This window comes from Tribolium castaneum, chromosome 4 (genome assembly GCF_031307605.1).
Source record: "Tribolium castaneum strain GA2 chromosome 4, icTriCast1.1, whole genome shotgun sequence".
NCBI classification, from domain to species: Eukaryota; Metazoa; Arthropoda; class Insecta; order Coleoptera; family Tenebrionidae; genus Tribolium; species Tribolium castaneum.
In genome coordinates, this window is record NC_087397.1 from 6,557,003 (window position 1) to 6,583,430 (window position 26,428).

A 26,428-nucleotide genomic window follows, 5' to 3' on the forward strand; every position below is an offset into this window, starting at 1 on the left:
GCCGACTTTAATTTATTCATTACTTGACAAAATAATTATTCTTGTTTCAATAAATCAGTCGTTGCTGTGACTATTGATCGACTGCACTTGTAATGAGCTACTTAGTGATATAATTAATCTAAAAATTTTTGTACGTTGATATTTTGTTGCAATTTTGGTAATACCAATTAATGGCACTTTTAAAACAGTTTAATTACTAGCTGCAAAACTCATCATTTTTTTAATTGATAAAGTGTTTTTTTTGATTAAAAATTTTGTTAGTAATGATTGTTATTTTTTTCTTCTGCTTCGGTACTGAATGTCAAAATGTCAATTTATGTAGTGATTCAAGACTTGGCAAAAATAGTGAAGAAGGTCGCCAAATATTTATCACTGGATCAAACATTTAATCAAGGTTTTTAATAACAAGGCACGTGTAATAAATACTGTTTATTTGTTTACAATTTGGCATTAACATGAATGGCAATCACTCCGTCATCTTCATTAGCTCCGAGGGAAATATCGGCATATCCATCTCCTCCAACCGTGATGGTTTTCCCCGAACAAGACCCATTTTCCGCGTTACCACTTATCACATCACAGTACGACCCAGCCGGCAGTCCTGTTTGCAAATGCTGGTTGAGGTCGTACCCAATGGTGAAGGCAACAAATCCTTTGTTTCCTCTCCCAAAGGCGATTTGCTGGTTACCATCCGACCACCAATTCTCAATTATTATTATTATTATTATTATTATTATTATATTATTATTATTATTATTATTATTATTATACTTTCTATAGTGAATGTTTATGAACCAGTTTAAAAGAAAGTAGTTAATTTTAGACAATTTCTTGCCTAAAAATCAGAAAATATTTTATTTTATAATAAAAACTTTTTTCAACAAACAAGATAAAAACATTAAATTCTGGCTCAAAAGAACGAATTATGTTAGAGTCTGGTTGAAAACAGCCTACTTCAAAAGATTCTTTACTTTAAAACGAAAAATCTTTCAGATAGCACTCCGAAAACACCTTATTCTGGTTCAAAAAAACAATTAAAAAATTTAATAGTTTAAATAAAAACGGCTTATTTCATAAGATTTCTTGCTGCGAAACGAGTAAACTATTTTTGAACATACTCAAAACGTCATATTTTTTTGATTCTTTGTTAGAAAAAAAAAAGCTTACATCCAAAAGACTGAAAACGCTTTATTCAGGCAAAAAAAAACAAATTATGATTTACTTTTACAAAAAAACCGCTTATTCTGTACGATTTTTTGCTTAAAATAAAATAAATTTACAAAAAAAACATAATGAAAACGCTATATTTTAACACAAAAGAACAAATTGTGTTATAGTTTTGACGAGAACGGCTTATGTCACTTATTGTTTGTCTTATTGTTTTTTAGTATTTTTGTATTCTAGTTTTTGAGTTTTTTTTCTCAGTCTCTTAGTGTTTTGGTTTTTTATTAAGAATCTAATGCTTTAATTTATTAGTGTTTCTCTTTTCCAGTTCTATAGTTTCTCAGTTCTTCAATCGCTGAGTTCTTTAGAATTTTAATCCCAATATTTTTTTTAGTTTTTTGTGTTTTTAGGTTTTTAGTTTCTTTTTCATCAAAGTATGAACTTTTATTTTTGAAAATATAGACTCCTAATTTAATTTTCTATTAAATTATTTCTTAATTTTAAAAATTTTTTGTATGTTATCAGCCTCGAGTTTAAAATAAAAAACAATTTACCAGTGTAATAAATAAAAAAGTATGTTCTTGTCACAATAAATAATTATTTTAAGAACTAAGCAAAATTTATCATTTTATTCGCATCTGAGACAAAATTCTGTTCTGAGAGAAACACCGTCTCTAAAACCGGTTAACTGGTGTCTCATTTGTTTCAGAAAAGAGTAATTGAAAATATAATTATAAAAATTAAAAAAGTAGTTGTCAAAAAAATTAAATTATTTCAAAAACTAAGCAGAATTGATCATTTTATTCGCATCTAAAGCGAAATCTCGTTCTGTGTCTTATTTGTCTCTGGAATGAGTAATTGACCAAGAAAATTATAAAAGTCTCCTCCTACTTGTTTATCTGGTGCACAAAAAGTTGCAAGACTATTGAAGCGTTTGTCATTGGATATGGGAGGGATATTGCATTCCCAACTGTAAAACTGACCAATCATAAAACGATTAAAACTGAGCAAAAAACTGTTTGATTATTTTGTAAATGTCGGCTAAACTGTTCGGAATTTCGCTGTTTTCTCAGTTTTCTCAGATTGATTCTCGCAATTAGTTTGTGTTCAAACTCAAACATTTTGCAAGTTTTTCAGCAAAAACTCAGTTGTTCTTTATATCTTTTGAATTATTAACTTGGACATTAGAAATATGAGTTATGTTATGTTTTTATTTATATAGACAATTTATTAATCTCACTAGTATGTATTTCCATACAGTGAGTTTATTTTCTAGGTTGGGATGAATTTTTGCGCAAAAACGAATTAGTTTTACAACAGTAAATTTAGAACAATATTTAAGTTCAATAGTTAATTAACTTCTTTTTAATTTTTTTCTGTTATAGATAATTTTAAGTTTTCGACAAAACCGAGTTTGTGTTGTTTGCTTTTTTCGTAATAAAAGTTATTGCAAAAAAAATATTTTTTCGGTAGTAGAAATTAATAAAAAATGCTGATCACTTTATCTCGTTTTTATCTTTTTAATGGCTAGATTTCGCCAGTCGCCGAAAACGTGATTGTCAAAGGCCGCCCATGGTGGGAAAGATACCAGCCCGTGAGTTACAACCTCACCACTCGCTCAGGCTCCGAATCCCAACTCTCTGACATGATTTCCAGATGTAACAAAGTCGGAATTAGGTAATCAAACTCAGGATTTCGCCACGCGATGAATAAATCATTCCAGGATTTATGCAGATGTGATCTTCAACCACATGGCGGCTTTTACCGGAATTGGCACGGCAGGAAATAAAGCAATGAGCGACGATAAAATTTATCCCGGCGTGCCTTACACTCCGGAGGATTTTCATCCTACTTGTAATATTCCGAATTATTTAGATCCCGAAGTTGTGAGGAACTGCGAACTTAATAATCTGAGAGACTTAGACCAAGTATTTGAGTGGGAAGTTTCGATTCGTGGAGGATAAAAGTTTCATTTCAGTCCACACAGAACGTCCAACTGAGAATTGTAACGTATTTGAATAAGTTGATTGGGCTAGGGGTTGCAGGCTTCCGGGTTGATTCAGCTAAATACATCGCGACCGAACAATTGGAAGAAATTTACTCCAAACTTAACGATCTCAACACGAGTTTTTTCCCGCCCAAAACCAGACCTTTTATCTACCAAGACGTTCCAGTTTTTGGTAAAAAAAAAACACATAATTTTGTAGAAATATTTCGTAATTATTCCACAGACAATTGGGAAATGTGCTCGAGTCGAGATTTAGTCCGGCGATAAGTCGTGTCTTCAGCGGCAAAGACAATTTAACGAATTTGCAAAATTGGGGCCCCGACTGGGGTTTCATCCCAACCAACGACTCAGTTGTGTTTGTCGACAGTCACAACAACCAAAGAAACGGCCAAATTTTAAACTACCAAACTCTAAAACAGTACAAAATGGCCCTAGCTTTCATGCTATCACACCCCTATGGCTTGCCAAGGATCATTTCCAGTTACTTTTTCCACAACAAGGACGTAGGTCCTCCGCAGGATTCGGACGAAAACGTAAAATCTCCGATTATTTACTCGGATGGTTCTTGTGGGAACGGTTTTGTGTGTGAACACCGGTGGCCCCAAGTGAGGAACATGGTCGATTTCAGGAATGCGGTTTCAGGGACTGAGATTGGGAATTGGTGGTCAAATAACGAACAACAGATTGCGTTTTCTCGAGGGAGTGTTGGATTTATTGCGTTCGCAAATGGAGGAAATTTGACTGAGAAAATTCAAACTGGGCTAGCTGCCGGCACTTATTGCGACATTATTTCGGGGAGTTTGGTCAACAAGACTTGCACCGGCAAGAGTGTGGTTGTTGATGGTAAAGGAGTCGCCAGTGTTAGGATTTTGGAGTCGGATTTCGAAGGAGTTGTTGCGGTGTTTGTTAACAGTAAAAAATAAATCGATTAATTTAACTGTGTTTTATTCTTCCTTTGTAAACACGTTATGTACGGCTGTTTGTTTCGTTTTTCTGTAAGAATTATTTATCTCAACCTAGAAAATGAACTCACTGTATGGAAAAATACTAATACCAAAATCAGGAACGTTTGCATTATCAATATTTTAAAGAGAAAAATTTTGTTTTTGCTTTTCAAAAATTATTAAATTGTCTAAATAAAAACAAAACTTATAAATTTCAAATGCTTAAATCAATAGCAATTTTTTGTGCACTGGTAAGCGGTGATTTTTATATTTTTATTGGTCACTTACTCATTTCTGAGACAAATAAGACACCAGTGAACCGGTTTTAGAGCGCGTCTTTTCACAGAAATTATATGGTTAATTCTGCTTAGTTTTTCTAACAAAAACACACTTTAAATATTCAAAAAATAAAAAAATTGACAATGAAACTTTTTAAATTGTGAAACTAAAAATTATTGAGTCTGAAACTGTAAAGAACTAAACGTCTGAAAAACTAACAAATTGAATAAACTATTCATTATTGAATTGAAAAAATAAACACTAATAAATTGAAACATTAGATATTGAATAAAAAACCAATAAACTAAAAGGCTAAAATGCTAAAAAACTTAAAAACTGTAACACAAAACACTAAAAAACAGTAAGAGTAAAATTCTGTAGATCTATAAGTGATAATTAAAAAACTATAAAACGGCAAAAAAAAGATAATAAAGAAACTAAAAAACTGAAATACTGGAAGCCTGAGAAACAAAAAATCATTAAATATAAAATAACTAAATAAACTAAATACACGTACTGGTAAAAAAATTTGAAAAAGTATCTGTAGGATTTTTAAAACCTACTTAAGAAACAATAAATCAGTTTAGGAATTTAATAATTATTTTCATTTTCAACAAAACAACTTTATTTAGAGTTTTAAGAAAAGCGCTTAAAAATTGCGGATTAGGAAATCCGCTGGATTCGGACAAAAACATCAAATCTCCAATTATTTACTTGGATGATTCTTTTGGGAACGGTTTTATGTGTAAACACCGTTGGCTCCAAGTGAAAAACATGGTCGATTTCAGGAATACAGTTTCAGGGACTGAGATTGGGAATTGGTGGTCAAATAACAAACAACAGATTGTGTTTTCACGAGGGAGTAGTGGATTTATTGCGTTCGCAAATAGAGAAAATTTTACTGAAAAAATTTAAAGTGGCATTATTTCAGGAAATTTGGAAAACAAATTGGACTTCGAAGGAGTTGTTGCGGTGTTTGTTAACAGTAAAAAATAAATCGATTGATTTAATTGTGTTTTATTTTCCTTTCGTAAACACGTTATGGTCGGCTGTATTGACCTTGCCGGCGCATTAATAATTTTATTTATTCCTGTTTTACAATTTTGGAGCGGACAAATAATTTATTTTTCGATTTAATCCAAACGTTTGTGTTGATTTGGTATGTATAGAACTTCAGCGCCAGGCAATTTTATTAAAATTCATTTGACTAAATTATTTCAATTTTGACTTTTCGTGTATCGCCAGGACACCATTAAACTCAAGCGCCCCCAGCCGAATAAACCCTTTGCCGTCACTTTTTACTCTAACGGCTTTCCCGGTGCAATTTCCGGCCTCCAGACTTCCTGATATAACATCACAGTAAATCCCGGGAGGTAGACACGTCTGTAAATCCCGCTTAACATCGCCCCAATTAGTAAAAACTATAAAACCCTTATTTCCGCGACAGAACGATATTTGCTGATCATCGTTCGACCAGAAATTTTCAACACCGGTCCCAGCAACGACGTTCCGGAATTGAACCATGCTGTAGATTTCTCTCCAGCGATGCTCGCAGACGTAACCATTGCCACAAGTGTTATCCTTATTAAAGTTTGGAGGAATTAAATCACCGGTCTTATCAGCCGGGGGACCTAAATTTATTAAACCCAAAATTAAGAAAACTTAAAATACACAAACCTTAATTGAAATCATTGAAGGCATAACTCGAAATAATCCGGGTCGTACCATATGGGTGTGCCAACATAAACGCAACTGCCATCTTGTACTGCTTTGCTTTTTTGTGGCTCAAAATGTGCCCATTTTTGTCCCGCTGGGTGTCGTGGTTGTCAATAAACGCAACAGCGTCTGAACCATCGATTAGACCCCACGATGGGCCCCAATTGACCAACCATTTTAATTTATCATTGCCTCTAAACACATCACTTAACGATTTCCCATAATTGAACTCGACCAAAGCTCCCAATTTTGTATATTCCTTGTCTGAATAAAAAAACTATAAGTGATCGGTATAATATAATATTTTGCACAGCAAAAAAATTAAATGACATGTAAACCACGCACAGTATTTTATTAAAATTTGTTCCGTTCAAGTGCCCAGTAAAAAAAATGTATATGCAATTTTTAGTTCGCACAGTTTAAGTAATAAACGCTTATTTAGTGCTCATTTATTATTTTTAGTTTGCATCTATTATTTTTGCTGTGTATTTATTATTTTTACTGTGCTTTTATTATTTTACTGTGCATTTATTATTTTACTGTGCATTTATTATTTTTTCTGTGTTTTAATTATTTTTACTGTGCTTTTATTATTTTACTGTGCATTTATTATTTTTACTGTGCTTTTATTATTTCAATGTGCAATTATTATTTTTATTATGCATTTATTATTTTGACCGTGCTTATATTATTTTACTGTGCATTTATTATTTTGACTGTGCATTTATTATTATTACTGTGGGTTTATTATTTTTGTGCTTATATTATTTTACTGTGCATTTATTATTTTTACTGTACATTTATTATTATTTTTTTACTGTGCTTTTATTATTTCAATGTGCATTTATTATTTTTAATGTGCATTTATTATTTTTACTGTAGATTTATTATTTTTTCTGTGCTCTTATTATTTTACTGTGCTTTTATTATTTCAATGTGCATTTATTATTTTTAATGTGCATTTATTATTCTTACTGTGCTTATATTATTTTACTGTGCATTTATTATTTTTACTGTAGATTTATTATTTTTTTTGTGCTTTTATTATTTTACTGTAGATTTATTATTTTTACTGTATATTTATTATAATTTTTTTACTGTAGATTTATTATTTTTTCTGTGCTCTTATTATTTTACTGTGCATTTATTATTTTTGCTGTACATTTACTATTATTTTTTTACTGTGCTTTTATTATTTCAATGTGCATTTATTATTTTTATTGTAGATTTATTATTTTTTCATGTTCTCTTATTATTTTACTGTGCATTTATTATTTGTACTGTATATTTATTATAATTTTTTTACTGTGCATTTATTATTTTTTCTGTGCAGTTATTATTTTTGCTGATCAAAAATACTTGTCGTTTAAATAAAATACTGTGCATTTAATTTATACCCATAAGTTATGACTGAAGATTCGTGTCACTTATTTACCCATTGTTGGCACCTCCTGGTAAATAAACGGTCTCAAATTTTCGGCAAAGCCAAACTCAGTGTTTAGATTTTTCAAATTCGAGTAGATTTCTCTCAAGTCTGAGGGCCACATGTGTCGTGCGGCGTCGATTCGGAACCCCGCCACCCCCAGGTCGATTAAATGATTCAAGTATTCGATTATTTTGCCCTTCACGTATTTCTTGCTCTGGGAAAAGTTACAAAAGCGACTCGACGTGCTTTAGCGCTTTACCTGATTCAAGTCTTTCAGACCGACCAGTTCGCAGTTTCTTGCATTTTCGTTATTATCAAAGTTGGTTATTTCGCAATTTTTATTGAAATCATCGGGGCCGTATGGCACTCCTGGGTAAAATTTATGCGAGGCATTTGCCACGCTGCCACCGGTCCCGACCCCATTTCCCGCCGACATGTGATTAATAACAGCATCAACGTAAATTCTGCAACATTTCCCTCAAATAACCGAAATCGAGACGCTTTTTCGGGCACCTCACGCCCACTGCGTTGCATCTCTTGACCATATCAGCGAAAGAACTCGCGTTACCGGACCTCGTAATCAATACGTAGCTCACAGGCTGGTATCTTTCCCACCAAGGTCGGCCGTCAATTATTAAGTTTTCGTTCGGGGGTGAAACCTACAAAAGGGTAAAAGCCGCGGATTAAAACCATATTTATTACCTGAACGCCGGCGTAGGCTTTGTGCTGGAGGAAGTTTTCGCATTCGGAGGCGATGCTCGACCATTTCCATTCGAAAAGGTGGACGATGGTGGAACGGTTGGGGGAGAAATGGGGCGATTTGTACGAGGAGGCTATCAAGGGGAGAAAACACAGACACGACACAAGGCTTAACATCTTGTGAGAACGAGTGGTTTTGGTTATCAAGAGACAAGATGACCCCAACTTATCTATGTTTTCTTGGGCAAATAAAAACTACTTTCTGACATGGTTTGGTTCAACGAGTCTTAATTTCTGTATTTTTTCTTTGCAAAAATATTACTCTTCAGTGGCGTATTATTGCAGAAACCAAAGGAATTTAAGCTTAAAGACGTATTTTTCTTTAAAGAAAGAAGTTTTTATATTATTTAGACCCCGAGTGAAGTAAAAAAAAATGCTCAAAGTCGATTCAAATTTACATTGAAGATCTTGATTATAAGTTAGAAGGCGAATTACTTCAAATTAAGCACATAATAATGTCTTTCTTTTAATAGATACTTGGACTTAGTAAAAAAATCTAAGCTGAAAAATATTGATGTATATGCAATTTTTAGTTTACACAGTTTAGGTAATGAACGCTTATTTACTGCTCATTTATTATTTTTAGTTTGCATCTATTATTTTTACTGTGTATTTATTATTTTTACTGTGCTTTTATTATTTTACTGCTCATTTATTATTTTAGTTTGCATCTATCATTTTTACTGTGCATTTATTATTTTTTCTGTGCTTTTATTATTTTACTGTGCATTTATTATTATTTTTTTAATGTACTTTTGTTATTTTACTTTGCATTTATTATGTTTACTGTGCTTTCATTATGTTACTGTGCATTTATTATATTTTTACTGTGCATTTATTATATTTCTACTGTGCATTTATTATTTTGTTTGTGCTTTTATTATTTTACTGTGCATTTATTATATTTTTACTGTGCTTTTATTATTTTACTGCGCATTGCAGTATTATTGCAGAAACCAAAGGGATTTAAGCTTGAAGACGTATTTTTCTTTAAAGAAAGAAGTTTTTATATTATTTAGACCACGAGTGAAGTAAAAAAAATGCTCAAAGTCGATTCAAATTTACATTGAAGATCTTGATTATAAGTTAGAAGGCGAATTACTTCAAGTTAAGCACATAATGTCTTTCTTTTAATAGATACTTGGACTTAGTAAAAAAATCTAAGCTGAAAAATATTGATGCAGACAAACACGTTTACGAATCTTGTAATTTTGTCGAAATTCTTAGCTTGTAAAGAGGTGACTAATTGTAGAGGTGAAAGATCATTTTCAGCATTAAAAAGAGTAAAATACTTCTTTAGATCTACACAGTCTAATATTAAATTAAACGCGCTATGGCAATAATGTGCATAAAAAATGCCTAATATCCTCAGTTTGAACAAAATTATTAACGTAGTATTTTATTTTAATAGTATTAGTTAGTAGAAGAAAGCCAGAAAAATTCTTCATTGTTGTTTTTAATCATCTTTAATTTTTTTCTATTTTTTAATTATGTAGGTATGTATTTTTATTACTAATTACTATAAATAAACAATAAGCGTTTAATGAAGAAAAATTTTACAATTATTGCGATACCTGTACCATTATCACAATTAATAAAAAAATAAAAGAAAATCTAGAAAAGTTTTAATAACATATGGAAGATGCGTCTATTAAAAGTATACTTATTTTTACGATATCTCTAAAACTAACAATCGTCCACAATTCAGCTCTTTATATCTCTGTGCCTGATTTTTTTTTTCAGTTTTTTTTCTAAAATTGCTTAAAATTTAATTAATTAATTACTAAGAACAAGCATTACTTAGATTTGGCATCAAAATCCGTAAAAAAAAGTCGCTAGCCCCAAAAAATAATAATGAAATAAACTTTCTTCAGGTTCACCTCGTATAGAAAAAAATTAACAAGCGGGGCGAAATTTATTTATGGCTTTAGGCGCCACTTATTGATTTTTACCTGCTAATTAAATCTGATGTTTATGCCTAGAATTGGATTTTTTATTTTAATAGTACTTTCTATATTTTAATTTTGGTTTCTTCTGACCGCCGGAAATGCATTTAAAAGTGTATCATTTTCAACGCCTCATAAATCCGTTAATAAAAACAATTTTTATTTCCTGATGGAAAGATATTTTGAATCTGAGCCGGAATTTTCGGTCGTTCATGACACACTTCGCTATGAATGAAACTACAATAGTTATTTACTATTCTCTCCGTGGCTATCGTAGGAGAAAATAATTACGAGCCGAGCGTTTGAGTGCATAATCAACTTGCGTCCAAATACGGCGCAAGCTTCTTACGGAAAGTAAATTTTTGTTTATTGAAGGAAATGTGTTTATCGGAGGCGAGATATAACGATTTTATTCGGGTTATCAAGGCTAAAAATCTCGAGTTTGTTTATTGGTAATGATTGTTATTATCTTCGCTTCGGTATTGAATGTCAAAATGTCAATTTTTTTGACTCAGGACTTGCCAAAAATAGTAAAGAAGGTCGCCAAATATTTATCACTCGATCAGAAATCTAATCAAGGTTTTAAATAACAAGACACGACTAATAAACATTGTTTATTTGTTTACAATTTGGCATTAACATGAATGGCAATCACTCCGTCATCTTCATTAGCTCCGAGGGAAATATCGGCATACCCATCGCCGCCAACCGTGATGGTTTTCCCTGAACAAGACCCATTTTCCGCGTTACCACTTATCACATCACAGTACGACCCAGCCGGCAGTCCTGTTTGCAAATGCTGGTTGAGGTCGTACCCAATGGTGAAGGCGACAAATCCTTTGTTTCCTCTCCCGAAGGCGATCTGCTGGTTACCATCCGACCACCAATTCTCAATTCCCGTTCCTTGAACGGCGTTTCTGAACCCAACCATGTTGAAAATCTGGCGCCATCGGTGTTCGCACACGTACCCATTACCACAAGTACCATCGTCATTGATACTCGGGCTTATCAAATTACCAGCACCGTCTTGCGGCGGCCCTTGGTCGTTGTTATCAAAGGCGAAGCTCGACATCAGTCGGGTGGTACCATATGGGTGCGCTAGCATAAAAGCAATGGCCATTTTGTACGGTTTTGGGTTCTTGTACGTGAGGATCTGGGAGCCCCCTGTTCTTTGGTTGTCGTGGTTGTCGATAAAAGCAACGGCATCGAGACCATCAAGCAGGTTCCACTCCGGGCCCCAGTTGGCCAAATTGGCCAGTTGGTTGCCCCCTTGGAAAGCATTACCTAGACTTAGCCCATATTGGAATTCTATGACAGTACCGAAGCCGGTATATTCATGTTTGCTGATTGCTTCACCACCTGGGGATTTTATTTTGGAAAAATCGTCTACAAGTCATGTTTTTTACCCAAATCTATGACTTCCTGGAAGATGAACGGTTTCTGGCCGTCGAGAAAACCATGATCAGTGTTTAAATTCTTCAAACTGGCGTAGATTGCCTCTAGGTCGGCCGGCCACATGTGTTTTGCTGCATCCACTCGGAATCCTGCAACCCCCAGGTCGACCAAGTGGTTCATGTATTCAATAATCTTGCTTCGGACGTAATCCGAACCCTAATAATTCAAATCAATTCGAGTTTTTTATCAACTTAGATAGTACTTGATTCAAATCAGCAAGTCCCACAAGTTCACAATTCCGCACATTGCTGGCGTCTTGGTAATTATTAACAGTGCAAGAGTCGTGAAAATCTCCAGACCCATATGGTACTGCCGGGTAATTTTTCCCATCACGGTCCGCCTGTGAGCCAGCGGTCCCAGTACCGCCCATTCCAGTCATGTGGTTGATGACAGTATCTACATAAATCCTGGCCAAAAATTAATTTTTTCCCTAGTTTGTTAAATACCTGACTCCAACGGCGTTGCATCGACTGATCATGTCAGCCAAAGCCGCTTCGTCCCCTGATCGCGTATTGAGGATGTAACTCACCGGTTGGTACCTCTCCCACCATGGTCTGTTACTGCTTGTTACGACCAAATTTTCGTTAGGTGGCGAAATCTTAAATGATTCAATTAAATCGTTCAAATTATTAAACGAAACTAATTACTTGAACTCCGCCGAAACCTTTCGGTGCCAAGAATCGCTCGCACTCGTCAGCGATGTCTGACCATTTCCATTCGAATAAATGCACGATTGAGTTTCTGTCAGCGGCAAAGTGTGGGTCTTTTTGGCCCAAAGCCAAAGTTGCTAAACACAGGACGAGGATGGGTTTGAAATGCATTGTGTCGGACTCGAGTCTGATTGTGTGATCCCACGGCAATTATTTTATACTACTCGTATTTGTGAGCACTTACATCAAATTATGATTAATTTTAGATAAATTGTTATAGTTTGTTGTGAAATTATCAGAGATTTAGCGATAAATAAGTGCCTTGTATTAACCGAGTAAATGAGTCGTAAAGTTGACAAGAGACAAAATTTGAATTAAATTTGTTAGCAGAGGAGATAATTGTGTTTTCTAGTTCACTACAACGTGCTCACTTTGTTGAGAAAGTTAAAAATCAATTTTTTTGTAAAAATTTGTTTCGAATTTTAATCTAATTTTATGCTTGTCCATTCACTGTGGGTGTGTTAGGTCCGTGATTAATTTGCAAACAATATATTCCAAGGGATTTTTGAACTTTTGATTATATCTTTTGAGATTAAAAATGTGTCCACAAAAATCTTCCACTAACCAAATCATTTTATTGCCTTATCATTACAGCAATTAGTAATTTGTTAACATGTAATATAACTGTAAATAAAACTGTGTGTTTTTAAATAATTTTTATCTAGTTAACTTTGAAATTGGTTTACTGAAAAAATTGCCACTTATTTCTTTTAAAATTTGGAAAAATTTTAATAAATTTTAATAAATTTTAAGTCTTTAATAAATAGAGAATGGTAAAATTAGGTGTTTAAAGCCTGTCATTAGTTCTATAAAGCGGCATTTTCTGATTTTACATGAGAAATTCACAGACGACTAGATGAAAATCATAGTTATTTTAGGAAATGCTTTGACTCCGCAAAATGTTATTTTAAAAAACAAGTACTTAGAGTCGTCATAGTAACTCTTTGCCGACTTTAATTTATTTATTATTTGACGAAATAATTATTCTTGTTTCAATAAATCAGTCATTGCTGTGACTATTGATCGACTGCACTTGTAATAGCTACTTAGTGATATAATTAATTTAAAAAATTTTTGAACGTTGATATTTTGTTGCAGAAGTTGATTTTGTTTAGGACTAACCGCCAATTATAATAATAACTATTAATGACACTTTTAAAACAGCTGCAAAACTCATCAATTTTTTAATTGATAAAGTGTTTTTTTGGATTAAAAATTTTGTTAGTAGTGATTGTTATTTTCTTCTTCTGCTTCGGTACTGAATGTCAAAATGTCAATTTATGTAGTGATTTAAGACTTGGCAAAAATAGTGAAGAAGGTCGCCAAATATTTATCACTGGATCAAAAATTTAATCAAGGTTTTTAATAACAAGACACGTGTAATAAATACAGTTTATTTGTTTACAATTTGGCATTAACATGAATGGCAATCACTCCGTCATCTTCATTAGCTCCGAGGGAAAGATCGGCATATCCATCTCCTCCAACCGTGATGGTTTTCCCCGAACAAGACCCATTTTCCGCGTTACCACTTATCACGTCACAGTACGACCCAGCCGGCAGTCCTGTTTGCAAATGCTGGTTGAGGTCGTACCCAATGGTGAAGGCGACAAATCCTTTGTTTCCTCTCCCGAAGGCGATCTGCTGGTTACCATCCGACCACCAATTCTCAATTCCCGTTCCTTGAACGGCGTTTCTGAACCCAACCATGTTGAAAATCTGGCGCCATCGGTGTTCGCACACGTACCCATTACCACAAGTACCATCGTCATTGATACTCGGGCTTATCAAATTACCAGCACCGTCTTGCGGCGGCCCTTGGTCGTTGTTATCAAAGGCGAAGCTCGACATCAGTCGGGTGGTACCATATGGGTGCGCTAGCATAAAAGCAATGGCCATTTTGTACGGTTTTGGGTTCTTGTACGTGAGGATCTGGGAGCCCCCTGTTCTTTGGTTGTCGTGGTTGTCGATAAAAGCAACGGCATCGAGACCATCAAGCAGGTTCCACTCCGGGCCCCAGTTGGCCAAATTGGCCAGTTGGTTGCCCCCTTGGAAAGCATTACCTAGACTTAGCCCATATTGGAATTCTATGACAGTACCGAAGCCGGTATATTCATGTTTGCTGATTGCTTCACCACCTGGGGATTTTATTTTGGAAAAATCGTCTACAAGTCATGTTTTTTACCCAAATCTATGACTTCCTGGAAGATGAACGGTTTCTGGCCGTCGAGAAAACCATGATCAGTGTTTAAATTCTTCAAACTGGCGTAGATTGCCTCTAGGTCGGCCGGCCACATGTGTTTTGCTGCATCCACTCGGAATCCTGCAACCCCCAGGTCGACCAAGTGGTTCATGTATTCAATAATCTTGCTTCGGACGTAATCCGAACCCTAATAATTCAAATCAATTCGAGTTTTTTATCAACTTAGATAGTACTTGATTCAAATCAGCAAGTCCCACAAGTTCACAATTCCGCACATTGCTGGCGTCTTGGTAATTATTAACAGTGCAAGAGTCGTGAAAATCTCCAGACCCATATGGTACTGCCGGGTAATTTTTCCCATCACGGTCCGCCTGTGAGCCAGCGGTCCCAGTACCGCCCATCCCAGTCATGTGGTTGATGACAGTATCTACATAAATCCTGGCCAAAAATTAATTTTTTCCCTAGTTTGTTAAATACCTGACTCCAACGGCGTTGCATCGACTGATCATGTCAGCCAAAGCCGCTTCGTCCCCTGATCGCGTATTGAGGATGTAACTCACCGGTTGGTACCTCTCCCACCATGGTCTGTTACTGCTTGTTACGACCAAATTTTCGTTAGGTGGCGAAATCTTAAATGATTCAATTAAATCGTTCAAATTATTAAACGAAACTAATTACTTGAACTCCGCCGAAACCTTTCGGTGCCAAGAATCGCTCGCACTCGTCAGCGATGTCTGACCATTTCCATTCGAATAAATGCACGATTGAGTTTCTGTCAGCGGCAAAGTGTGGGTCTTTTTGGCCCAAAGCCAAAGTTGCTAAACACAGGAAGAGGATGGGTTTGAATTGCATTGTGTCAGACTCTAGTCTGATTGTGTGATCCCACGGCAATTATTTTATACTATTTGTGAGCACTTACATCAAATTATGATTAATTTTAGATAAATTGTTATAGTTTGTTGTGAAATTATCAGAGATTTAGCGATAAATAAGTGCCTTGTATTAACCGAGTAAATGAGTCGTAAAGTTGACAAGAGACAAAATTTGAATTAAATTTGTTAGCAGAGAAGATAATTGTGTTTTGTACTTCACTACAACGTGCCCACTTTGTTGAGAAAGTTAAAAATCAATTTTTTTGTAAAAATTTGTTTCGAATTTTAATCTAATTTTATGCTTGTCCATTCACTGTGGGTGTGTTAGGTTCGTGATTAATTTGCAAACAATATATTCCAAGGGATTTTTGAACTTTTGATTATATCTTTTGAGATTAAAAATGTGTCCAGAAAAATCTTCCACTAACCAAATCATTTTATTGCCTTATCATTACAGCAATTAGTAATTTGTTAACATGTAATATAGCCGTAAATACAGTGTGTTTTTAAATTATTCTCATCTAGTTAACTTTGAAATTAGTTTACATGTAAAAATGCAACTAAATGGTTGCACTTTGCAAGAAATCACTTTTATCATCGAAGCTTATTTCCAAATTGGAGTCTTTAATAAATAGAGAATTGTAATTTTAGGTGTCTAAAGCTTGTCATTAGTTCTAAAAAGCGGCTTTTTCTGATTTTACATGAGAAATTCTCAGATAAAAATCATAGTACTTAGAGTCGTCATAGTAACTCTTTGCCGACTTTAATTTATTCATTACTTGACAAAATAATTATTCTTGTTTCAATAAATCAGTCGTTGCTGTGACTATTGATCGACTGCACTTGTAATGAGCTACTTAGTGATATAATTAATCTAAAAATTTTTGTACGTTGATATTTTGTTGCAATTTTGGTAATACCAATTAATGGCACTTTTAAAACAGTTTAATTACTAGCTGCAAAACTCATCATTTTTTTAATTGATAAAGTGTTTTTTTTGATTAAAAATTTTGTTAGTAATGATTGTTATTTTTTTCTTCTGCTTCGGTACTGAATGTCAAAATGTCAATTTATGTAGTGATTCAAGACTTGGCAAAAATAGTGAAGAAGGTCGCCAAATATTTATCACTGGATCAAACATTTAATCAAGGTTTTTAATAACAAGGCACGTGTAATAAATACTGTTTATTTGTTTACAATTTGGCATTAACATGAATGGCAATCACTCCATCATCTTCATTAGCTCCGAGGGAAATATCGGCATATCCATCTCCTCCAACCGTGATGGTTTTCCCCGAACAAGACCCATTTTCCGCGTTACCACTTATCACATCACAGTACGACCCAGCCGGCAGTCCTGTTTGCAAATGCTGGTTGAGGTCGTACCCAATGGTGAAGGCAACAAATCCTTTGTTTCCTCTCCCAAAGGCGATTTGCTGGTTACCATCCGACCACCAATTCTCAATTCCCGTTTCTTGAACGGCGTTTCTGAACCCAACCATGTTGAAAATCTGGCGCCATCGGTGCTCGCACACGTAACCATTACCACAAGTACCATCGTCATTGATACTCGGGCTTATCAAATTACCAGCACCGTCTTGCGGCGGCCCTTGGTCGTTGTTATCAAAGGCGAAGCTCGACATCAGTCGGGTGGTACCATATGGGTGCGCTAGCATGAAAGCAATGGCCATTTTGTACGGTTTTGGGTTTTTGTACGTGAGGATCTGGGAGCCCCCTGTTCTTTGGTTGTCGTGGTTGTCGATGAAAGCAACGGCGTCGAGACCATCGAGCAGGTTCCACTCCGGGCCCCAATTGGCCAAATTGGCCAGTTGGTTGCCCCCTTGGAAAGCGTTACCTAGACTTAGCCCATATTGGAATTCTATGACAGTACCGAAGCCGGTATATTCATGTTTGCTGATTGCTTCACCACCTGGGGATTTTATTTTGGAAAAATCGTCCACAAGTCATGTTTTTTACCCAAATCTATGACTTCCTGGAAGATGAACGGTTTCTGGCCGTCGGGAAAACCATGATCGGTGTTTAAATTCTTCAAACTGCCGTAAATTGCCTCTAGGTCGGCCGGCCACATGTGTTTTGCTGCATCCACCCGGAACCCTGCAACCCCCAGGTCGACCAAGTGGTTCATGTATTCAATAATCTTGCTTCGGACGTAATCCGAACCCTAAAAATTCGAACCAATTCGAGTTTTTTATCAACTTAGATAGTACTTGATTCAAGTCAGCAAGTCCCACAAGTTCACAATTCCGCACATTGCTGGCGTCTTGGTAATTATTAACAGTGCAAGAGTCGTGAAAATCTCCAGACCCATATGGTACTGCCGGGTAATTTTTCCCATCACGGTCCGCCTGTGAGCCAGCGGTCCCAGTACCGCCCATTCCAGTCATGTGGTTGATGACAGTATCTACATAAATCCTGGCCAAAAATTAATTTTTCCCTAGTTTGTTAAATACCTGACTCCAACGGCATTGCATCGACTGATCATATCAGCCAAAGCCGCTTCGTCCCCTGATCGCGTATTGAGGATGTAACTCACCGGTTGGTACCTCTCCCACCATGGTCTGTTACTGCTTGTTACGACCAAATTTTCGTTAGGTGGCGAAATCTTAAATGGTTCAATTAAATCGTTCAAATTATTAAACGAAACTAATTACTTGAACTCCGCCGAAACCTTTCGGTGCCAAGAATCGCTCGCACTCGTCAGCGATGTCTGACCATTTCCATTCGAATAAATGCACGATTGAGTTTCTGTCAGCGGCAAAGTGTGGGTCTTTTTGGCCCAAAGCCAAAGTTGCTAAACACAGGACGAGGATGGGTTTGAAATGCATTGTGTCGGACTCGAGTCTGATTGTGTGATCCCACGGCAATTATTTTATACTACTCGTATTTGTGAGCACTTACATCAAATTATGATTAATTTTAGATAAATTGTGATAGTTTGTTGTGAAATTATCAGAGATTTAGCGATAAATAAGTGCCTTGTATTAACCGAGTAAATGAGTCGTAAAGTTGACAAGAGACAAAATTTGAATTAAATTTGTTAGCAGAGGAGATAATTGTGTTTTCTAGTTCACTACAACGTGCTCACTTTGTTGAGAAAGTTAAAAATCAATTTTTTTGTAAAAATTTGTTTCGAATTTTAATCTAATTTTATGCTTGTCCATTCACTGTGGGTGTGTTAGGTCCGTGATTAATTTGCAAACAATATATTCCAAGGGATTTTTGAACTTTTGATTATATCTTTTGAGATTAAAAATGTGTCCACAAAAATCTTCCACTAACCAAATCATTTTATTGCCTTATCATTACAGCAATTAGTAATTTGTTAACATGTAATATAACTGTAAATAAAACTGTGTGTTTTTAAATAATTTTTATCTAGTTAACTTTGAAATTGGTTTACTGAAAAAATTGCCACTTATTTCTTTTAAAATTTGGAAAAATTTTAATAAATTTTAATAAATTTTAAGTCTTTAATAAATAGAGAATGGTAAAATTAGGTGTTTAAAGCCTGTCATTAGTTCTATAAAGCGGCATTTTCTGATTTTACATGAGAAATTCACAGACGACTAGATGAAAATCATAGTTATTTTAGGAAATGCTTTGACTCCGCAAAATGTTATTTTAAAAAACAAGTACTTAGAGTCGTCATAGTAACTCTTTGCCGACTTTAATTTATTTATTATTTGACGAAATAATTATTCTTGTTTCAATAAATCAGTCATTGCTGTGACTATTGATCGACTGCACTTGTAATAGCTACTTAGTGATATAATTAATTTAAAAAATTTTTGAACGTTGATATTTTGTTGCAGAAGTTGATTTTGTTTAGGACTAACCGCCAATTATAATAATAACTATTAATGACACTTTTAAAACAGCTGCAAAACTCATCAATTTTTTAATTGATAAAGTGTTTTTTTGGATTAAAAATTTTGTTAGTAGTGATTGTTATTTTCTTCTTCTGCTTCGGTACTGAATGTCAAAATGTCAATTTATGTAGTGATTTAAGACTTGGCAAAAATAGTGAAGAAGGTCGCCAAATATTTATCACTGGATCAAAAATTTAATCAAGGTTTTTAATAACAAGACACGTGTAATAAATACAGTTTATTTGTTTACAATTTGGCATTAACATGAATGGCAATCACTCCGTCATCTTCATTAGCTCCGAGGGAAAGATCGGCATATCCATCTCCTCCAACCGTGATGGTTTTCCCCGAACAAGACCCATTTTCCGCGTTACCACTTATCACGTCACAGTACGACCCAGCCGGCAGTCCTGTTTGCAAATGCTGGTTGAGGTCGTACCCAATGGTGAAGGCGACAAATCCTTTGTTTCCTCTCCCGAAGGCGATCTGCTGGTTACCATCCGACCACCAGTTCTCAATTCCCGTTCCTTGAACGGCGTTTCTGAACCCAACCATGTTGAAAATCTGGCGCCATCGGTGCTCGCACACGTACCCATTACCACAAGTACCATCGTCATTGATACTCGGGCTTATCAAATTACCAGCACCGTCTTGCGGCGGCCCTTGGTCGTTGTTATCAAAGGCGAAGCTCGACATCAGTCGGGTGGTACCATATGGGTGCGCTAGCATGAAAGCAATGGCCATTTTGTACGGTTTTGGGTTTTTGTACGTGAGGATCTGGGAGCCCCCTGTTCTTTGGTTGTCGTGGTTGTCGATGAAAGCAACGGCGTCGAGACCATCAAGCAGGTTCCACTCCGGGCCCCAGTTGGCCAAATTGGCCAGTTGGTTGCCCCCTTGGAAAGCGTTACCTAGACTTAGCCCATATTGGAATTCTATGACAGTACCGAAGCCGGTATATTCATGTTTGCTGATTGCTTCACCACCTGGGGATTTAATTTTGGAAAAATCGTCCACAAGTCATGTTTTTTACCCAAATCTATGACTTCCTGAAAGATGAACGGTTTCTGGCCGTCGAGAAAACCATGATCAGTGTTTAAATTCTTCAAACTGGCGTAAATTGCCTCTAGGTCGGCCGGCCACATGTGTTTTGCTGCATCCACTCGGAACCCTGCAACCCCCAGGTCGACCAAGTGGTTCATGTATTCAATAATCTTGCTTCGGACGTAATCCGAACCCTAAAAATTCAAACCAATTCGAGTTTTTTATCAACTTAGATAGTACTTGATTCAAATCAGCAAGTCCCACAAGTTCACAATTCCGCACATTGCTGGCATCTTGGTAATTATTAACAGTGCAAGAGTCGTGAAAATCTCCAGACCCATATGGTACTGCCGGATAATTTTTCCCATCACGGTCCGCCTGTGAGCCAGCGGTCCCAGTACCGCCCATCCCAGTCATGTGGTTGATGACAGTATCTACATAAATCCTGGCCAAAAATTAATTTTTTCCTAGTTTGTTAAATACCTGACTCCAACGGCATTGCATCGACTGATCATGTCAGCCAAAGCCGCTTCGTCCCCTGATCGCGTATTGAGGATGTAACTCACCGGTTGGTACCTCTCCCACCATGGTCTGTTACTGCTTGTTACGACCAAATTTTCGTTAGGTGGTGAAATCTTAAATGGTTCAATTAAATCGTTCAAATTATTAAACGAAACTAATTACTTGAACTCCGCCGAAGCCTTTCGGTGCCAAGAATCGCTCGCACTCGTCAGCGATGTCTGACCATTTCCATTCGAATAAATGCACGATTGAGTTTCTGTCAGCGGCAAAGTGTGGGTCTTTTTGGCCCAAAGCCAAAGTTGCTAAACACAGGACGAGGATGGGTTTGAAATGCATTGTGTCGGACTCGAGTCTGATTGTGTGATCCCACGGCAATTATTTTATACTACTCGTATTTGTGAGCACTTACATCAAATTATGATTAATTTTAGATAAATTGTGATAGTTTGTTGTGAAATTATCGGAGATTTAGCGATAAATAAGTGACTTGTATTAACTGAGTTAATGAGTCGTAAAGTTGACAAGAGACAAAATTTGAATTAAATTTGTTAGCAGAGGAGATAATTGTGTTTTCTAGTTCACTACAACGTGCCCACTTTGTTGAGAAAGTTAAAAATCAATTTTTTTTCTAATTTTAATCTAATTTTATGCTTGTCCATTCACTGTGGGTGTGTTAGGTTCGTGATTAATTTGCAAACAATATATTCCAAGGGATTTTTGAACTTTTGATTATATCTTTTGAGATTAAAAATGTGTCCACAAAAATCTTCCACTAACCAAATCATTTTATTGCCTTATCATTGCAATTAGTAATTTGTTAACATGTAATATAGCCGTAAATACAGTGTGTTTTAAATTATTCCCAACTAGTTAACTTTGAAATTGGTTTACATGTAAAAATGCAACTAAATGGTTGCACTTTGCAAGAAATCACTTTTATCATCGAAGCTTATTTCCGAATTGGAGTCTTTAATAAATAGAGTCGTTTTATTACCTTATCAAATCGAGTTGGATTCATTACAGCAATTAATGATTTGTTAACATATGAACATTTGAAATTTTATTAATGTAATAATAACCGTAAATATTTTAATGGATACTTATTCACCTTGTTAAAATCATTAATTATTGCTCTAAGAGGAAGAATTACCTTGATTTGTTGATGAGCATGAATACCTCTACTTAAGTCAGTCGTGCGTGATTTTTTTAACCACATGATAAAGACACTTACTTTCGTATTTTGGTTTTACTAAACCAAGGTCTACTTAGTGATATAATTAATATAAAAATTTCTTGTGCGTTGATATTTTGTTGCGAAAGTCGATTGTGTTTACGAATAACCGCCAATTTTGGTAATAACAATTAATGGTACTTTCAAAACAGTTTAATTGCTCATTGCAAAACTCATCAATTTTTTAGTTGATGGAGTGTTTTTCGGGATTGAAAATAAATGCTTCAAATTCATAAGTTTTCTATTGTTATTTATTTTATCACTTGTGTACTCAAACATTTTCAAGAATTAAAAACTGGATTATTCTTGAACTATTTTATCACAATGATCGTACGATTTTACTCATTCGACCAGATCGTGCCCGATTTTACGCAAAGAAAATGAAATTAAATGAGTTAATGAGTCGTAAAGTTGACAAGAGACAAAATTTGAATTAAATTTGTTAGCAGAGGAGATAATTGTGTTTTCTAGTTCACTACAACGTGCCCACTTTGTTGAGAAAGTTAAAAATCAATTTTTTTTCTAATTTTAATCTAATTTTATGCTTGTCCATTCACTGTGGGTGTGTTAGGTTCGTGATTAATTTGCAAACAATATATTCCAAGGGATTTTTGAACTTTTGATTATATCTTTTGAGATTAAAAATGTGTCCACAAAAATCTTCCACTAACCAAATCATTTTATTGCCTTATCATTGCAATTAGTAATTTGTTAACATGTAATATAGCCGTAAATACAGTGTGTTTTAAATTATTCCCAACTAGTTAACTTTGAAATTGGTTTACATGTAAAAATGCAACTAAATGGTTGCACTTTGCAAGAAATCACTTTTATCATCGAAGCTTATTTCCGAATTGGAGTCTTTAATAAATAGAGAATTGTAATTTTAGGTGTCTAAAGCTTGTCATTAGTTCTAAAAAACGGCTTTTTCTGATTTTACATGAGAAATTCTCAGACGACTAGATGAAAATCATAGTACTTAGAGTCGTCATAGTAACTCTTTGCCGACTTTAATTTATTCATTACTTGACAAAATAATTATTCTTGTTTCAATAAATTAGTCGTTGCTGTGACTATTGATCGACTGCACTTGTGATGAGCTACTTAGTGATATAATTAATCTAAAAATTTTTGTACGTTGATATTTTGTTGCAGAAGTCGATTTTGTTTAGGACTAACCGTCAATTATAATAATAACAATTAATGACACTTTTAAAACAGTTTAATTACTCGCTGCAAAACTCATCAATTTTTTAATTGATAAAGTATTTTTTTGGATTGAAAATTTTGTTAGTAATTATTGTTATTTTCTTCTTCTGCTTCGGTACTGAATGTCAAAATGTCAATTTATGTAGTGATTCAAGACTTGGCAAAAATAGTGAAGAAGGTCGCCAAATATTTATCACTGGATCAAAAATTTAATCAAGGTTTTTAATAACAAGACACGTGTAATAAATACTGTTTATTTGTTTACAATTTGGCATTAACATGAATGGCAATCACTCCGTCATCTTCATTAGCTCCGAGGGAAAGATCGGCATATCCATTTTCTCCAACTATGATGGTTTTTCCCGTACAAGTCCCATTTTCCGCGTTACCACTTATCACATCACAGTACGACCCAGCCGGCAGTCCTGTTTGCAAATGCTGGTTGAGGTCGTACCCAATGGTGAAGGCAACAAATCCTTTGTTTCCTCTCCCGAAGGCGATCTGCTGGTTACCATCCGACCACCAATTCTCAATTCCCGTTCCTTGAACGGCGTTTCTGAACCCAACCATGTTGAAAATCTGGCGCCATCGATGTTCGCACACGTAACCATTGCCACAAGTACCATCGTCATTGATAATCGGGCTTATCAAATTACCATCACCGTCTTGTGGTGGCCCTTGGTCGTAATCATCAAATGCGAAGCTCGAGATTACACGCGTGGTGGTACCATATGGGTGGGCTAGCATGAAAGCAATGGCCATTTTGTACGGTTTTGGGTTTTTGTACGTGAGGATTTGGGTGCTCCCGGTTCTTTGGTTGTCGTGGTTGCAGATGAAAGCAAGGGCGTCGGGACCATCGACAAGGTTCCACTCCGGGCCCCAGTTGGCCAAATTGGCCAACTGGGTACCTCCTTGGAAAGCGTTACCAAGACTTACCGCATGCTGAAATTCCACAACAGTACCGAATCCGGTGTATTCGTGCTTGCTGACTGCTTCACCACCTGAGGATTAAATTTTGGAAAGATTATACACAAGTCGGTTTTTTACCAAAATCTACGACTTCTTGAAAAATGAACGGTTTTTGACCGTCGAGAAAACCATGATTGGTGTTTAAATACTTCAAACTGCCGTAAATTGCCTCTAGATCGGCCGGCCACATGTGTTTTGCTGCATCGACCCGGAATCCTGCAACCCCCAGGTCGACCAAATGGTTCATAAATTCAATAATTTTGCTTCGGACGTGATCTAAACTCTTAAAAAATTTAATAAACTTAAGTTTTCATCGGTTTAAAGAGTACTTGATTCAAATCAATAAGTCCCTCAAGTTCACAATTCCGCACATTACTGGCATCTTGGTAATTATTAATAGTGCAAAATTCATGAAAATCATCAGGCCCATATGGTACTGCAGGGTAATTTTTACCATCATGGTCCGCTTGAGATCCAGCGGTCCCAGTACCGCCTATCCCAGTCATGTGATTAATAACAGTATCTACATAAATCCTGGCCAAAAATTAATTTTTTTCCTAGTTTGTTAAATACCTGACTCCAACGGCATTGCATCGACTGATCATGTCAGCCAAAGCCGTTTCGTCTCCTGATCGCGTATTGAGGATGTAACTCACCGGTTGGTACCTCTCCCACCATGGTCTGTTACTGCTTGTTACGACCAAATTTTCGTTAGGTGGTGAAATCTTAAACGATTCAATTAAATCGTTTCCAATTATTAAACGAAACTAATTACTTGAACTCCGCCGAAGCCTTTCGGTGCCAAGAATCGTTCGCACTCGTCAGCGATGTCTGACCATTTCCATTCGAATAAATGCACGATTGTGTTTCTGTCAGCGGCAAAGTGTGGGTCTTTTTGACCCAAAACTAGATTTATTAAACACAGAACGAGGACGTGTTTGAAATGCATTGTGTGGGACTCTAGGCTGCGTTATCCCACGGCAATTATTTTATACTATTTGCGAACACTTACACCAAATTATTATTATTTTTAGATCAATTGTGATACTTTGTTGTGAGATCTAGTGATAAATGAGTGATTTTTACTAACTGAGTTAATGAGTCGTAAAGTTGACGAGAGACAAAATTTAAATTAAATTTGTAAGCAGAGGAGATAATTGTGTTTTCTAGTCCATTAAAAGGTGCCAACTTTGTTGAGAAAGTTAAAAATCAATTTTTTTGCAAATAATTGTCTCGAATTTTAATCCAATTTAATGCTTGTTCATTCAGTCTGGGTGTGTGATTAATTTGCAAATAATATATTCTAAGGGATTTTCGAACTTAAAAAATGACACTGCACCACAGTAAAAATCACCTGTGTCTACAAAAATCTTCCACTAACCAAGTCGTTTTATTACCTTATCAAATCGAGTTGGATTCATTACAGCAATTAATGATTTGTTAACATATGAACATTTGAAATTTTATTAATGTAATAATAACCGTAAATATTTTAATGGATACTTATTCACCTTGTTAAAATCATTAATTATTGCTCTAAGAGGAAGAATTACCTTGATTTGTTGATGAGCATGAATACCTCTACTTAAGTCAGTCGTGCGTGATTTTTTTAACCACATGATAAAGACACTTACTTTCGTATTTTGGTTTTACTAAACCAAGGTCTACTTAGTGATATAATTAATATAAAAATTTCTTGTGCGTTGATATTTTGTTGCGAAAGTCGATTGTGTTTACGAATAACCGCCAATTTTGGTAATAACAATTAATGGTACTTTCAAAACAGTTTAATTGCTCATTGCAAAACTCATCAATTTTTTAGTTGATGGAGTGTTTTTCGGAATTGAAAATAAATGCTTCAAATTCACAAGTTTTCTATTGTTATTTATTTTATCACTTGTGTACTCAAACATTTTCAAGAATTAAAAACTGGATTATTCTTGAACTATTTTATCACAATGATCGTACGATTTTACTCATTCGACCAGATCGTGCCCGATTTTACGCAAAGAAAATGAAATTTTCGCCAGATTTGTGTGTTTATAAATCATTGTTGAATAATTTCCTATTATTAGATAAGCACC

The 26,428-nt window shown here is 35.3% G+C and overlaps 7 protein-coding genes across 7 annotated transcripts; 1 reads left to right on the forward strand and 6 right to left on the reverse strand.

Moving 5' to 3' along the window:
* Positions 1–416: 416 nt before the first annotated feature.
* On the reverse strand, positions 417–8,455 carry LOC664389 (alpha-amylase-like). The gene is given in 6 exon segments (XM_008203250.3): positions 417–6,026; positions 6,073–6,375; positions 7,547–7,751; positions 7,797–8,001; positions 8,051–8,196; positions 8,240–8,455. Coding segments are annotated over 6 exon segments (1,452 nt in total). The 5' UTR covers positions 8,414–8,455; the 3' UTR covers positions 417–5,607.
* On the forward strand, positions 2,409–4,109 carry LOC103315140 (alpha-amylase). Its single transcript, XM_015984425.2, is given in 5 exon segments — positions 2,409–2,423; positions 2,696–2,841; positions 2,888–3,092; positions 3,143–3,396; positions 3,399–4,109. Coding segments are annotated over 5 exon segments (1,317 nt in total). The 3' UTR covers positions 4,096–4,109.
* Positions 8,456–10,843: 2,388 nt separating the features above from the next.
* LOC664041 (alpha-amylase) lies at positions 10,844–12,552 on the reverse strand. The gene is made up of 5 exons (XM_015985150.2): positions 12,345–12,552; positions 12,144–12,295; positions 11,900–12,104; positions 11,649–11,853; positions 10,844–11,601 (listed from the first exon to the last, which is right to left on the reverse strand). The coding sequence occupies exons 1-5, from the start codon at positions 12,516–12,518 to the stop codon at positions 10,865–10,867; spliced, it is 1,473 nt and encodes a 490-aa protein (XP_015840636.2). The 5' UTR covers positions 12,519–12,552; the 3' UTR covers positions 10,844–10,864.
* Positions 12,553–13,787: 1,235 nt separating this feature from the next.
* On the reverse strand, positions 13,788–15,497 carry LOC664022 (alpha-amylase). Its single transcript, XM_964287.5, has 5 exons — positions 15,289–15,497; positions 15,088–15,239; positions 14,844–15,048; positions 14,593–14,797; positions 13,788–14,545 (listed from the first exon to the last, which is right to left on the reverse strand). Exons 1-5 carry the CDS (start codon positions 15,460–15,462, stop codon positions 13,809–13,811), a joined length of 1,473 nt encoding a protein of 490 aa, XP_969380.2. The 5' UTR covers positions 15,463–15,497; the 3' UTR covers positions 13,788–13,808.
* Positions 15,498–16,654: 1,157 nt separating this feature from the next.
* LOC664009 (alpha-amylase) lies at positions 16,655–18,361 on the reverse strand. The gene is made up of 5 exons (XM_964141.5): positions 18,155–18,361; positions 17,954–18,105; positions 17,711–17,915; positions 17,460–17,664; positions 16,655–17,412 (listed from the first exon to the last, which is right to left on the reverse strand). Exons 1-5 carry the CDS (start codon positions 18,326–18,328, stop codon positions 16,676–16,678), a joined length of 1,473 nt encoding a protein of 490 aa, XP_969234.1. The 5' UTR covers positions 18,329–18,361; the 3' UTR covers positions 16,655–16,675.
* Positions 18,362–19,595: 1,234 nt separating this feature from the next.
* Positions 19,596–21,279, reverse strand: LOC663954 (alpha amylase). The gene is made up of 5 exons (NM_001114376.1): positions 21,098–21,279; positions 20,897–21,048; positions 20,654–20,858; positions 20,403–20,607; positions 19,596–20,355 (listed from the first exon to the last, which is right to left on the reverse strand). The coding sequence occupies exons 1-5, from the start codon at positions 21,269–21,271 to the stop codon at positions 19,619–19,621; spliced, it is 1,473 nt and encodes a 490-aa protein (NP_001107848.1). The 5' UTR covers positions 21,272–21,279; the 3' UTR covers positions 19,596–19,618.
* A 2,336-nt stretch (positions 21,280–23,615) lies between these two features.
* On the reverse strand, positions 23,616–25,318 carry LOC664385 (alpha-amylase). Its single transcript, XM_970392.4, has 5 exons — positions 25,120–25,318; positions 24,918–25,069; positions 24,674–24,878; positions 24,423–24,627; positions 23,616–24,376 (listed from the first exon to the last, which is right to left on the reverse strand). The coding sequence occupies exons 1-5, from the start codon at positions 25,291–25,293 to the stop codon at positions 23,637–23,639; spliced, it is 1,476 nt and encodes a 491-aa protein (XP_975485.1). The 5' UTR covers positions 25,294–25,318; the 3' UTR covers positions 23,616–23,636.
* Positions 25,319–26,428: the final 1,110 nt, after the last annotated feature.

Bases quoted from the DNA above. Each gene is read 5' to 3' on its own strand.
- LOC663954 (NM_001114376.1), bottom strand. From the start codon at position 21,271: ATGCATTTCAAACCCATCCTCGTCCTGTGTTTAGCAACTTTGGCTTTG. The intron at 20,859-20,896 runs GTATTTAACAAA...ATTTTTGGCCAG, and splicing joins TGCAATGCCGTTGGAGTCAG to GATTTATGTAGATACTGTCA. The intron at 20,356-20,402 runs GTAAAAAACATG...TTAAATCCCCAG, and splicing joins TCAGGAAGTCATAGATTTGG to GTGGTGAAGCAATCAGCAAA.
- LOC664385 (XM_970392.4), bottom strand. From the start codon at position 25,293: ATGCATTTCAAACACGTCCTCGTTCTGTGTTTAATAAATCTAGTTTTG. The intron at 25,070-25,119 runs GTAATTAGTTTC...GAATCGTTTAAG, and splicing joins AAGGCTTCGGCGGAGTTCAA to ATTTCACCACCTAACGAAAA. The intron at 24,377-24,422 runs GTAAAAAACCGA...TTTAATCCTCAG, and splicing joins TCAAGAAGTCGTAGATTTTG to GTGGTGAAGCAGTCAGCAAG.
- LOC664041 (XM_015985150.2), bottom strand. From the start codon at position 12,518: ATGCATTTCAAACCCATCCTCGTCCTGTGTTTAGCAACTTTGGCTTTG. The intron at 12,296-12,344 runs GTAATTAGTTTC...GAATCATTTAAG, and splicing joins AAGGTTTCGGCGGAGTTCAA to ATTTCGCCACCTAACGAAAA. The intron at 11,854-11,899 runs GTACTATCTAAG...TTGAATTATTAG, and splicing joins GACTTGCTGATTTGAATCAA to GGTTCGGATTACGTCCGAAG.
- LOC664009 (XM_964141.5), bottom strand. From the start codon at position 18,328: ATGCATTTCAAACCCATCCTCGTCCTGTGTTTAGCAACTTTGGCTTTG. The intron at 18,106-18,154 runs GTAATTAGTTTC...GAACCATTTAAG, and splicing joins AAGGTTTCGGCGGAGTTCAA to ATTTCGCCACCTAACGAAAA. The intron at 17,916-17,953 runs GTATTTAACAAA...ATTTTTGGCCAG, and splicing joins TGCAATGCCGTTGGAGTCAG to GATTTATGTAGATACTGTCA.
- LOC664022 (XM_964287.5), bottom strand. From the start codon at position 15,462: ATGCAATTCAAACCCATCCTCTTCCTGTGTTTAGCAACTTTGGCTTTG. The intron at 15,049-15,087 runs GTATTTAACAAA...ATTTTTGGCCAG, and splicing joins TGCAACGCCGTTGGAGTCAG to GATTTATGTAGATACTGTCA. The intron at 14,798-14,843 runs GTACTATCTAAG...TTGAATTATTAG, and splicing joins GACTTGCTGATTTGAATCAA to GGTTCGGATTACGTCCGAAG.